Source organism: Austrofundulus limnaeus, unplaced genomic scaffold (genome assembly GCF_001266775.1).
Source record: "Austrofundulus limnaeus strain Quisiro unplaced genomic scaffold, Austrofundulus_limnaeus-1.0 Scaffold150, whole genome shotgun sequence".
Lineage (NCBI taxonomy): Eukaryota > Metazoa > Chordata > Actinopteri > Cyprinodontiformes > Rivulidae > Austrofundulus > Austrofundulus limnaeus.
The window spans coordinates 888,384-903,070 of record NW_013952552.1 but is presented as its reverse complement, the minus strand read 5'-3'; the positions used below and the strand labels follow the sequence as shown (position 1 = coordinate 903,070).

Here is a 14,687-nt window from a genome sequence, read left to right as displayed (position 1 = left end):
GTGTGTGTGTGTGTGTGTGTGTGTGTGTGTGTGTGTGTGTGTGTGTGTGTGTGTGTGTGTGTGTGTGTGTGATTGAAAGTTGTTTCTATGGACGTGCCTTGCAATTTAGCAAAGCAGATTATTAATGTTGGATGTTGTGTACTTCCAATATAATGAGATAATATTTGCCGTTTTCCTTAGGCTCGACTCGGTCCTGCGCGGGTCGAGCCAGCCTGGGTTCAGAATCTATCTGAGATTTCTGTCTTCTGTAAAAAGTCATGTCAAAAATGTGGGTGTGATCTTTGACTCAAATTTCAACTTTGAGAAACAGATTAATTATTTAGTAAAAAGCTCATTTTTAAAACTCAGACTTTTATCTAAAATCAAGTTGTTTTAACCTTTCAAAGACCTCGAATGTGTGATCCATGCTTTTATTACATCTCAGCTGGACTACTGCAACTCTCTGTATGTTGGTGTTAGCCAGGCTGGCCTCTCACGCCTGCAGTTAGTTCAGAACGCTGCAGCACACATTTTAACACAGACAAAGAAGTGTGATCATATCTCCCCGGTGCTGCTTCCCTTCAACGGCTCCCTGTTCGCTTTGGAATTGATTTTAAACTTTTATTGATGACCTATAAGGCCCTGAATGGACTGGCTCCTGAATACCTGTCTGACCTCTTGCAAACCTATGTGCCCTCCAGATCTCTCAGATTCCATGATCATTTGCTCTTGGCTGTCCCGCGGTCCAGACTGGTCCACAGAGGTGACCGAGCCTTTTCAGTTGTGGCTCCTAAACCGTGGAACCAGCTGCTCCTTCACGTTAGACAGGCCTCAACTCATGGAGTTTTTAAATCTCATCCTAAAACACACTTTTTTTCAAAAGCTTCATGTAGTATCAGAGTCGTTTTTCCCTATTTATTTGATCTGTTTTTATGGTTTATGATTATTTGTGTATTGTTCGTAATGCTTTGTTTTTAATAGTTGCAATATGTGAAGCACTTTGGCCAAAGGCAGTTGTTTTTAAATGTGCTATATAAATAAAGTTGACTTGACTTAACTTTCCACTGGGTGATGCTAACCCGCGTTCAAAAAAATTATGTAATTTTCCTGGCCACCCCTGAGAAAAATGTCTGGCTCCGCCACTGACCACTACTGGCTAAATGACAGTGTTAGGTTTGTGCCAAAGCTGCCGAAGCTGAATTGAACAGAACACTCTAACCGATGTGCAGGTGGATTGATTAATAAACCCACATTAATAGATACACCATCCACATTAAGTAAACTCAGTATTTCCCAATATTTCATAGAAGCATATAAAATGTTATAGTTCTGTCATTTACGACTTTTCCTGTAATGTAAATCAGCTGACTGTCTTTAACTTATCTCGTAATTACGAGAACCTGATCTTGTAATTATGACATCTTATCTCATGAGATCTTTTCTCGTAATCATGAGAAAAGATCTCATAATTATGAGATCAGGAGTCCTAATTTTTTTTTATTTGGTGAATGCAATGCTCTTCCAAAGACTTCAATTATGTAGTGTTGTGGTTGTTTTTAACCACAGAATAGAAGTCCAGTTGCTTTGTTTTTGAAATTTGAGTTAAAATTTTGTCTCATAGTAGCACAGAGATCTCTTCAGCACCACACATTACGATATATATATATTTTTAAATCTTGCAGTCAACACTGTCTTTTAGCGAAATATTGTATGTCATGACCCACTGGACAGTTTTTAATAAAACGGTCAAAATGTAATCCTTGGATGTGAATCTATGACTGATTAACTCCTGTACTCCATCCAATTCAAGATGACTGCTGTAGACAAATAAAAATTCACAAAAATAGCTATAACCTGATGAGTTTTACAGATACTGTATCTGTATTACAGATACTTGTGTGGTAGTTGCTGAACATCATCCTCAACACATGCTCTGAGCTCTTACACATTTTTTGCAACCTCTCATGATACAATAATATTCACAAGGTTTGACCAAACCAATTATAACTCTGTCCCTTTTCATCATTTGATGATTTTTGTTTGACAATCTGTCATTATAAACAGCATTCTGCATCTCTGCATTGAATCTCCTTTTCCTCATATTGACTGCATATTTGAGACTCTGTGGCAAGATTTTCTTACTCTCCAAGGTCCAATAGTGCTAAAAGTTGCCTTTTCTTTTAACTAGTTTTGTAAGCTGACATTTAAATAATTGATAATGATTTCTAAAGTTATATTTTGGGTAAAACACGCACACACACACACACACACGCACGCACGCACGCACACACACACACACACACACAATAATACATATGTAAGCACTCACGCTGCAGAGCAGTAATGAGGACCAGTGACAGCCACTCAGAGGAGCTGTTTTCTCCTCTGTGTTCAGGTTAGACTGAGGTTTCTTCTCCTTTTTAGGGCTCCTGTCAAACTCTGATGTGTTTCACAGATTTTTCCTCAGCTTTCTTAGTGGCGGTTTTGTGGGGGAAGAGGGAGGGATGGAGAGAGGAATGAAGGCGAAGCTGGAAGGACTCAAGGGGGGCATTGAACGAACCCCAGCCCGATGGTAATAACAGGGTCGAGGCTCTGGCCAATTTAGCCAACTCTCCCGCTTGGCCCCGCGCAACACTCGGCCAACAATTATTGTTAAAGAGAAACAGAACGAGAGTGGAGCGACAGCAGGGGAAGGAGAGAGAGGAGGATGGAGCTCACAGAGAGGAAAGATGCAAGATGGGGTTGGAGTAGAAATGAGAAAGACAGATAGAAGAAAAGAACAGCGTAGAAGCGAAGGAGGAAAAGGAACAAAAACATATGGAGCTCTGAGAAAATGTCAAATTCATAAATAAAATTGAAAAATATATATATATATTTAAGAGGAAACTTTTAAAAAGGCTTCGTCTGGATTTCTATTGTGAAGACAGCAAAGTTTTAGGGCCATGTTGAGCCAACGTTGTATGAAGGTTGTAGAAGTGTTTCGCTCCCGTCTCCACTCACCGTTCTCTCTCCCAGGATTAATTACCGGGTGTCAGTCACAGCCGACAGCTCTCCCACGCTCCCCTGCTCCCAGTGGTGCATTCTGGGAGTGCGACAGGTACCGCCAAAGGTACTGTGTGTGTGTATGTTTGGGGGCTCCATGCTAAATTCAGAGAAACACTGACATAATGAAATGTGTTTAAGATTTTATAGAGTCATGGAGTTATACAACGATGTTGCCGTGTTTGTCATAGCAACAAGCAAACAACTTCAGTGATGGGATTACGCTCACGCCTGTCAGTGTTTATGCTCACAAATCTTATTATCTCCATCGTTTTAATGACACTAGTCTATTCGAGTATGTAATGACAGATCCCTTAATTCGAAACAGCTTTAATGTTTCTTCAAAACGATTTAAATGATTTTTGTTGACATTGTACCACATGAGGTTTAGGTTGCTGTGTATCATACTACATGACAGAAAGGCAGTAATTCAACTGACCAGATCCTTCTATCTGGCCCGCCACTGAACCAGGCCGAAATGAAAGAACACCCAATTTTTTTTAAAGGGACAATATCATGCAAAATCAACTCATTTGAACTTTATATCATGTTATAATGTTATCGTCTCATAAAAAAACATGCCCAGAGTCTTGCTTTGACTCATTCATTTATGTTTGAGAAATTCTGTAGTGTCCTGAGGCAGCCAGGCAGGGGAGCAAAAAGGACTGGTTGGGACTAGAATCACCTTTTGGGACCAACTCCTCCTCTGGACTGTGCCTCCAAGCCGAGCGTCCTCATCACAGAGCACACAAACACATACGGCTGAAATGGGCGGGACAGAAGCAGAAGGAGGTTCTTAAAGAGACAGAGGCCAATTTCAAGGTCTTTAGAAACAGATATGATGAAGTTTATTTTCTATTTAAACATATAAACAGCATTTTAATAACAACTGAAGGTGACATAGTTACTTTTATTATGGTATAGAATTTAAATATATGCCTGAGAAACACATAATATTGACCCTTTAATAAAAAATAAATATATATTTAATCTATGAGTCAGTGCAACAAAATAAACTGATTTAAAAGGCGTAAGGTAATACAAGGAAGCCTTGCAAAGTTGTGTTTCACAGTTTGTGGAATCTGTCTTTTGCATATATTTTTTCATGGAAAAAATGTATGCTATTAGTAGCTTATGGTAATCCCTATGAAGTTTTTTTTGTTTCTCTCCTGCTTTTTCAGTAGTTTAAGTTAATTAAGAAACATATCATCAATTTTAATGTATTTGCATTTTTTCATGATTTGCAGGGACTCTAAGAAAGAAATCCCTTCAAAAATTGGTGCTTCAATGTAATACTTGTTTTCCCCCATAATGCACTGTTTTACCTACCATTATCGAGTCCCGGATAACCCCCCTCCCATCCCTGATGTTTGGCTCCTGAGTTGTTGGATTTGAGTAACAGTGGCCCCCAGAGCAATGTAGTTGAATATCCCTGCAGTAACGTATCCAGTAAAATACTGGATACAAAGATGTAAATATTTACCAGAGAAAATGAATTATTTTTGAAAATGCAATGTGAAAGCTGAATGACTTTAGGTTCCTTCATAAAACAGTTGTGCAAAATGACAGAGCAGATTGTCCACTTTCAAACTGCCTCTGGCTGTTGATAAATTACAGATGAAGAAAAGAAATGAAGCAAGCCTCTCCAAACTAAAAAAAAGTGTCGACCAGAACTCGGCTGAGTTGATGTGAAACTCAAAATGAGTGACAGAAGTATCGATTTCAAAACATGATGAATTAACTCAGATTAGTGATTGTCTTTGTGGTTAAGTGTTTTTAACTAAATGCTGAGTTTCACCATCAATCTTCTGTTTATAATAAAGCTGTTTGTTGTTGTTTAATCCTGCAACCAGGTTGTTGTACAAACCAGATGTCATCACATTACTGAGCCACAAATCCTGTTTACCTTTTTCACGTCAACCGTTTCGGTTCTGATACTACCTTGCTTTGTAGAACAAAGGCACATTGGGTGGGTCGGATTTGACCCACTTTGTTGCCTCAGTCCACTCAGAAATCACACCAACATAACCAGAAGATGCTAAATCCTAGAGTGATGTGTATGTGAAAGAGGCTTTTTTTAACTTTTGAAAAATCTGAAACTAAATTGGTAAAACCGAAAGATGCAAAATGATGGCTAAAAATAAAAGTAACAAAACACAAGCTAAAAGTAACAAATTCTAGCCAAAGACTAAAAGTTGCAAAACGCAAGCTAAGCGTATAGCAAAACTGTAGCTGAAAACTAAAAGTAGGCAAGTTAAAAGCTAAAGGGGCAGTATTGGAGCTTAAAGCTAAAAGTAACAAAATGTTATCAAATGCAAATATAACAAAGATCTTTCTTTGGGTGTATTTATTTGCAAAAAATAATTAACTAGATAGGATAAAACAGAATACAACAGAAAGTCCTGATGCATCTCAGTAACCCAGGTAAAAAATCAAAAAGAAAAAAAATTGTTTAGGTCTTCTGGACGGGTTCTTCTCTAATGAAACGTTTCGTCTCTCCTCCAAGAGACTTCTTCAACTCTCAGACTGAAGAAGTCTCTTGGAGGAGAGACGAAACGTTTCATTAGAGAAGAACCCGTCCAGAGGACCTATACAATTTTTTTCTTTTTGATACAACAGAAAGTTTTATTTGTTTGACACCAAAGGTTACAGAAATTAGTTTTTGACAGGACTCCATTCACATGTATAAAACATTTCAAAGAAACATTTTCACAAGATAAAAATTATAAACAAATCTTCCTTCTACATTTCAAACATTTTTAAAAGTATAAAATTTGCAAAAACTAGAAATCATAGCACCTTTCTCTTGAAAGAACATTTTGAGCTGAACAAATGTGATATCTTAAAGTAAGCTGAAGTAATAAAAAATACATAAATATGTTTGGGAAAATAAAAAGAAAACAGCTGTGTGAATACTGAATCAGTAGAAACCCAACATGTTGTAAAAGCAACATTAATTTGATATTTAGAAATACCACATGTAGATTGTTCTCATTGTCTGTGAAATAAATGGGGGAAATGAGGTGAAAAAAGAAAAAGAGGAGAAGATGTAAAAAAGTAGAACAGGGGACAGTCTATTATAGGTTTTAATGGGAATATATTAATAGATTTTCATTGCAGGCTGCAGTTGTTAAGAGGAAATTGAACGATGCTAATATTACCACAGCCTACACCCTTCCTTCCTAAAACATATGTCCTGTGCTGTTAGACAGGCCCGTCTCCTCGATCTATTCCTACTGCCCCCCTCCTTTATCCCACCCATCCCAACCTGCTTCTTCCATACTAATAAGTAGCTTTCTTCTTTCTGGACGAACAGACGGTGTTTGTTTTCTCCCTCTGTGCTTCTCCGTCTCTTCCCTCCCAAACTTCCCCACAGCATTGCTCATTCTCTGCTCTCTGCCAGGCACTGACAAGCAAAGCAAGTACAGTGCACACACATACGTCTTGGGACTCTGCATACAGCAAAGGTGAATTTTCAGGCTGTGCCTCTGACGTTGCTGCACTGATGAATAAATTCCAGTTTCACCTCTTCAGCTACCATCCAACAAAGACTGCCAAAAACCGTGGGTGTCGTGACTGACTGTGGAATAACAGAGAGAATAGTAATGAAGGTGTCTCAGCTACTGTCATGTTGTCTTTGCGTTTAATGAATAAGAATAAAATGACCATACCTGACTTAAGTTTATCTTTGTTTGTGGCCACTGTTTTTTTCAGGGAACATTGTTTGATAATGTCGGAACAGACAGGTTAGTAAGTTGTAGGTCAGGGCTATTCAACTAAATCTCTCAGTGGGTCACAGTTACTCAAAGCCAACAGCTCATTGTTAACCAGTAACGGCAAAGAATAATTTACCTTTTGAATTTGTTTATTTTGTTACATTGAATTATACATTAAAAATGTTTAATTGAAAAAAAAAAAAACACTGGTAGGCCGGATGAAAGTGCCACCAGGTGAATAGCCCTCTTGTAGATAATGGATTCTTTACATTTTTACATCTAAACAATATAAAACATGATTTAAAAAAATTCAGCTGTTTTTGCTATTCTCCTAATTCTTTGGTATTCTTCACAATATTTCTCTATTCCTTCTGTAGCTTTAGAAAAACTTGGACAAAATGTGGGGCAAAATTGTAATTAGTATGCTGGGATTTTTGGTTGCGGTCTATTTTAAAATGTAAACAAAATACAAAATACTGAATAAAAGCTCCATCACTGATAATATGTTAGTTAGAAACCCTACTCCTCCTTGGTGCTCTACAGCTACAACATACTTCACATTAAAAACATCAAAGTTTAAACAGGTCACAAAAATAGACTTAACAGGGCTAAACTGACAATTATTATTATTATTATTATTATTATTATTATTATTATTATTATTATTATTAATTGTTTTTATAATTGTAGTTTATGTTTTATGATTTTTGGACATTTTCCACTGAATTTTATTAATTAAAGTCTGACGTTCAACACTAAATAATCGTCTAAACTTTTCACATTCTTGCAAACAATTTTATTTTCTCATTTCTGCAGTTTTTACACTTTATACAGTTTATACAAGTGGATGCCTTTTTAGCTACTTTCACTCAATTTGTCTCTCACTGCTATTTGGATGGTTTTTTTTTTGTAAAACACTGACATTGATTCTATTTAATCTCAAACTCCTGTTGGGTTTTTATAGAAACAAGTTGACATAAATCAGAAGTTCAGGCAGTAGGTGCATTCCCTCCCTTCAACATTTCTTCAGAAATTTTCTAATTTCCATTTATTGTTGCTTTGAATTTTAATTATTTGAATGTTCGGTGTTGTTCCTAACCTGCTGTGTGTCACACTTAAAAAAAAGTTCACTAAATGATTTAAAATATTTGTAAACAACAGACCCCGTACACAAGCGCACTTCTTCCGCGAAACAATTTTTTCTTCTGCTCTCCACGTCTCTGTGAAATCACTCATTGCCACAGCGCTTCTCCAAAAATAACACTGATAATTAATTTCCGTTGTGAAATGATTCATCAACGCACTGACTAGCCTCCATATTTCAACCTGCATCGATCGCCCAGCCTGCTCGCGTGCGCTTCATTAGTTAAAGGGAGCTGGAGTGAGACAGAGAAAACAGAGGCAGGGGGAGACTGAGAAAGGCACAGTTAAGTCAATTACCGCTGTTTGATAGCATGGCAAAAAAACACATTATTCACCACAGAGAGCTGACATGCAAATTGGAAGTGATGAGCTGGAGAGTTTGCATCAGTTTGCAGTAGTGTTGCTCTTGTTATAAAATTATACAGTATGCAATTTTTTTTTCAGATTGGAGCAGGAACTTTAAGAATGGTTCAAAACAAACTTTGTTGAAACTTGCTGAGGAACGATCCCTGAAAACTTTATTGTTTTTCCAGTGTGGATTGTGGCAAATAAACTTAAAAAACCAAAACAAAAAAAATGTTCACATATACATATGTATCGCTGTGCTCTTTAATCTGCTGTAGTTTCCAACAGGGTTGCCAGATAGGAAATGACAAAATATCAAACTGGTGCTTTTAAATGATTCGACTTTGACCCAAACTGTTCTTTGTGATACGTTCTCAGAAAGAGGTGGATGGAAGAGGTGAAAGCTGTGAATTGACTGCAACTGTTTGTGGTGTGCACGCACGATTTCACACCTGTGTGAAAGTGGGGTGGTTTCCAAAAAACCTCCACTCTGAGCCCTGCTTTCACAAGACTTCGGTTTTAGAGGAAATGAGAGCTGTAGTCGTGTGTACGTGAACAGCTGAACCACAGCCAAAATGCTATAGTTTCACTCAAAACTGATGTATAATCTGGGCTTTAGTTGGACGCAAAACCCACGTTTAGCATCAACTTTAACACTCGGACCACACTGAGCTTCTGAAGCTGAAAGGACCCTGCCTGCTAGCCTATTGAATTTCAGTTCCCATTTTGAAATAACTGAGCTGAAATTGGATCTTCCAAAGCTGTAATGCATAGGACATTAAAAGGAAATTTAAGAAGCCTTGATCCCATTAAAGGGTCAAGCCAGTCAATTACCTGTTTGTACATGTGTTATATACATGTGTGGAAATAATCAATTGCCCAAACTACTACAAATAGAGCTTTTTGTAGCATTCATCAAACAGTTTTACTTGTGTGAATTGAAACTACTATAATAACTCTTGCAGAATCTCCCTGTCTGCTCAATTGTTCAGTCCCAAGTGGATAATATTGTTACTCTTATTTTTTAACATTCCTTTTAATTGCACTCACCACTGCCAGTAAAAGGCTCTTTCAACAATTCTGTTAAAATGGCCGCACAGACCAGTCCACCTCTCTCCAAATCCTGCTCAGATGTGAGCTTTCAGAAATGACGTGGGGCAGTGCAGAAACAAAAGAGCAGTGAAGCAGAATACAGCTGGGCTGAAGTGGAGCAAATTAACTCACTTTAGTGATCTTCTTTGGGATTAAATCATTTTTATCATCATCAATATTCTCTCAGTAATAAACCTGAGGGTGTGGTCACACATTTATCAGTTCATCCCATTATTGAGCTGGCACACCCTGTGTTTTTTCCACACCATTTTTTTCTGTTACTACTCCACTCAGCAGCACAGAGGCATAGCAGAGGTGGGCTCTCCTCGACCCCCCTTTTCAATTTGGTGTGTCTTCTGAATGAAACGGGATAACCACATCACATCTCACTCTCAGATCATTTGTTAAATGAGCTTAATATGATTTTCTTTTTCTTTTTTCCTCCTTTTCAGGCCCTCCATCTGCACCTCTCCATCTCATCTCCAATGTGAACGAGACTTCCGTAAACTTGGAGTGGAGCCCCCCGCGGAGCTCAGGGGGGCGCCAGGACTTGTCGTACAATGTTGTTTGTAAACGCTGTGGACCCGACGGCCGGCGCTGTCAACCCTGCGGAAATGGCATCCACTTCAGCCCCCAGCAGCTGAGCCTGAAGGGAACCAGGGTGTCCATCAACGAGCTGCAGGCCCACACCAACTATACCTTTGAGGTGTGGGCAGTAAATGGTGTTTCACCTCAGAGCCCGGGGCCGGAGCAGGCCGTGTCCGTGACTGTCACCACCAACCAGGCTGGTAAGACGAGCTAAGTTGGACTGACAGAATCAGTGATTGTGTGACTGTATGTGGAGGCAAACAAAAGATTGTGTGCTCGATTTAGATTGTACTAATAAGTATTATTACCAAAAAAATGGTAATGTGACTATTTTAGTTTCTAAAATATTGTATATACAGTGGGTGCTTGGTGGTGCTGTGGCTAGAGCTGGTTTAGGTAGGGATTGGTAACTCTAAATTGTCAATAGGTTTGGTTGAGTGTGAGAATGCTTGTTTGTCTCATTTGCCTCTACGTGTCCCTGTGATGGACTTGTGACCTGTCCAATGTGTCCCTTGCCTCTCGCACAGTGACTACTGTAGATAGGCACCAGCTCAACACACCACGGAAAGAATAAAGCATGTAAAGATAGTGGATAGATGAATGGCATATATAATTTTTTGTAAGAAGCCAAATGCCAGTTCAAGAGCAATTTCAAAGGAGATTATAAGCGTTCCACGAGGTCCTCTTGACACTGGATAATAACCCCATTACAACATAAAAAGTCAGCCAGAACATGAGTTGTCTTGCAGGGTCTTGATGAAGTCTTAGTGGATTATTAAGAATACAGGAAGCTCTCCATTATGTGTGATGTAGTGTGATAGTTTGCATTGGCTTTGAGCATGCACAAAGCTTCTGGTTCAACAATGTGTCAGTGTCATCAGAGGAGCGTGATGGCAGCGTGTCAGTGATGTGGGGCTCGTGCACAACAATCTTTCTTCATGATCAAGCAGTTATAGCAGAACTGGCTGCACTAGCTTTATATTTTGACCACAATCTTCATTGTGACACGATCGTGGAAACCATCAAGTCCAAATGTGATACATGTGGTGGAATCATTTCGTGACCCTATAGTTCGTACAGTAGAAAACACTGATGTTCTTCAGGTAAATCATGCATGTGCAATCTTATGAAGTGTGGTGAGGGTGCAAGAAAGTGCCTCTGGGATGAAGACAAAAAGAACAGTAATTTAAAAATTTTCTGCCATCCAGTCATGTTTTAATAGGTCATACTGGTCCTGGATAGTGTATCAGGTGTTGTTAGCATCTTGTCCAAAAGGAACCTTTGGAAACAGTGATTAGGGTAGTTTGCCAAATTATGGACATCCATCCATTTTTTATACCTGCATCATCCTGTTGTAGAGAGCTGGTACCTGTATTACGTCCTGGAATAGATGCTAATTCATCATAGGTGCACACAAAAATCCACTGTCCCAATTATCAACATAACCGATTACATAGTTTTAAAGATATATTTCTACTGAATGACAACCAGACAACATTGGTTTCACTAGAATTCGGATGTTTAATAAATAATCCAAGAGGGCTACAAAGTAAAATTACTTTTCTCTTACAATTTACTAAAAACGTTTTTTTATTTGCTTATAGCTTTTTAGCTGTGTAACTTATTAGAATTAATCCTCATAATTTCTAATCACAATAAATGTGTCAAGTTTTACTTGGTAAATGGTAAATGGTCTGAATTTATAAAGCACTTTATCAAGTCCCTACTGACTCCAAAGTGCTTTACATCACAGACATTCACCCATTCGTGGTGGTAAGCTACACTGTAGCCACAGTTGCCCTGGGGCACACTGACAGATTATAGGCATTTGACATCAACCCAATGATGCAGACCTGTATGAGGACTTAAAAACAAAGAGAAGAAATGAATAATTCAATATGATTCTTCTATAGTTACCACTGGATATTATGGTGACATGGTTATTGATGGTCCTTCACCAGACAGTGCCAATACATTCATCCTCATTCTTGCAAACAGTTGTTTCTCCATCCATTTGCTTTCTTACTTGACTTAATTCCAACAGCTTCTGTTGGTTTTACTTGCTGATCACAAAATCCAGAGTCATTATGTATCTTGCCTATATGAAAATATCTGTTGTCGGATAGACTTTTAAGCTTTGCTTTATTTTTTTTGTGTTACTCTGCATGTCAGAATTTATTTACTAAAGGAACGAGCAGCATTGGTGAAGCTCGAGTGATTGCACTGAAGGCCAATAGACTCAAGAGTAGGAAATGATTTTCTGCTGTATTTCATTGGAGTTTTGCATAATTGAGCATGAGAAGCCTAGACTGAAGATAAGTTGCCTGAGCTATATTTAGCTGCCATGCTAATGAATTAGATGAGTTATATTGATTTGTGAAAGCTTCATTAAAGATGCTGCTAAATTGTGTGTATTTGTGCGAGTGTGTCTAATTGTTCTTGTAGAATAAACTGGAGAATACAACCGTGGCTTCATAGTTGTAGAGGACCCCTCAAGCCCGAGGAGCCTCCTGTTGTTTTGCAATTTAGCCATTTTGTAACCTGTTGTTGTGCAAATGGATTTTACAACCTCCTGGTCCTTTCCTTTTGTCGCTGCCTTCTTTTCTCTGATTACAGCTGATCATTACTTTGGTCCGTTTTACTGCTCTGCTCTTGGGTGGTAAACTCAGTGCCTGTTTTGTGTCTTTTTTTTCTTTATCACCAATTTCCATCCATGGGAAAAGTGAATATCTTAAATAGAGCCTGGACCAGCAATTTAAAGACACACTGGCTTGATTTATCAGCTGGGGTCTAGAAGATGGAGATGAATGGATGTGCAACCTGTGGGAGAGCTGCAAGTCCTGCCAGACAGGCATGTGTGGGAGCTGTAATGGAGCATGCCCTGGGGTCCGAGGCCGAGGGTGTGTAATAGCATGTCGGCATGGTCACACAGATGCACACTCGCACGAAAATACTCCCAAATGAACTTTTTCAAACATAGATTCACACAAGGACACAGTAACACACACATACACACATGGAGCAGTGTCCCCCTGAGGTTGCTCGAGGCTAATCTCCCGACTTGAAGTTGTAAGATATAGATGATGTTGCCTTTGGCTCGTCACTGCTGCATGTTTCACAACCGTTCGCCAGGATTAAAGAGTTCAAACTGCAGCTGAAAGTATTGTCAGTGTGTTTGTGTGGATGTGTTTGCAGACCTGATTGCATGCCAAGCTAAAAAGTAATAAAATGTGTTGCACAAAACATTTACATCCCATGTAGATGGTGCTGATCTACATTTTCCTTTCAAACAATGTCTATATTCATTTGTGTGTCTCTTTCAATTTGAGTGTGCGTGTCAAAGTGAATAGCTCCAGACTGATTGGATTTCTTCCTGCTAATGCTCGCTAGGGGCTTTGGACGCTCCGGTTTCAGCCGCCGGTAATCCAGCCAGTCATCTGTGGCTGTCCCTCTTGCTCTGAATTGCCTTCCCTCATCCAGACACTGTGGATTATGCATTTATTATGATAGATTTATTAGGATTTATACGTGCTGTGGAAGAGACGCCCGAGCCAACCCCCTCACATAAAAGTTCAAATTTCGGCTAGAGAGGATGAAGTGCTGGAGGCGACTTGGGAAGGATGGGAAGTTGTTTTGAACAAAAGTAAAATGGAACAAGATGCAGTTGAAAAAGAAAGAAATCCTGTCAGATTATTATGAAGACGTGAGTGATGTTGAACACACCTGTGACCAAGCGTAGATTTCAGCACAAGGAGGTCAGATTCCGAGTGTCGCCCTGAACAATTCCACCATCGTAAATCAGTCCGGGTGTAACCCTTTCACCCTGACTGCATGGAGGAAGAGTGGTGGGGTTAGGCTTTGAACTGACCCCTGGCTGTAAATGGATGTCTCTCCTCAGTCTTTATGGGATCTAGCTCCCTACGTGTGTATGTGTGAGAAAAAAGGAAAAAGTAAAGATGGAGAGCGAGACATGTTTATGTCTTGATACAAAATACTTGGCAGGCTTAGGTGACTAGAAGTGAATTAGTACACGAGGGGTTCTCGAGGGTGTGTGTGTGTGTAAGTCCGTCAGCTCACATGGATGCAAGATTCCTTCTCTCTCGCACACGTGGAAATGTGTCTTTGGGAGGTGGAGGTTCTGTGCATGCAGGGGTGGAGCACAGACCCTGTAAGCAGGAGCTGGTTTTTTTGGCGCTCTTAAAAACAGCTCCCTCTTCAACTGTTTTCCCTTGACGGCATTGAAATGCGGCGACTGGGCTTCAATCTGGCACCCACATGTGCGTCTCAACTTCTGCGTCTTTTAATGTCAAACTGTAATCAACCACATGTTCGTGCAAATGCTCAAGTCAACCACAGATGCGGCGCAAATGCTTATGACCAACATGCTCACCGAGACAAAGTCGTTCACCTAACAAGCAAACAGAGGTCATGGAGCACCCAGTGTGCTCCCCCTGAATTGCCAAAATCGGATGGAATTGTTGCAGTTGCATGACAAAAATTGCGTCATTTTGTTCTCAGCTTCGAGTCTTACACCCTTTTTGTCACAACCTGCCTGCTGGAAATTACTGTGTGATTGTTCAGAAGTTTGTCGGATTGTTTGTTTATACTGAAAGTGCTCTGAAACTACTTTTTTCCAGAAGCCGACTGCTGTACCAGGAAGAAGACATGAATAAAGAGAGTCAAATAGCCAAAAACCTCATGAACGAAGATAAAACAGATGTTGTGCAGAAAAGTGTGGAGCTTTAATCGGGACAAGTTGTGAACAAATATTGTTGTATATTG

At 39.4% G+C, this 14,687-nt stretch overlaps 1 protein-coding gene across 1 annotated transcript in view; it reads left to right on the top strand.

The window, feature by feature from the left end:
• epha4l (eph receptor A4, like) overlaps positions 1 to 14,687 on the top strand; it is a gene marked incomplete at its 3' end in the record, with an annotated part of 68,497 nt that overhangs the window by 36,014 nt on the left and 17,796 nt on the right. The window contains 1 exon segment of the mRNA XM_014016654.1: positions 9,770 to 10,105. Within this exon segment, the coding sequence (XP_013872108.1) occupies positions 9,770 to 10,105 (336 nt within the window).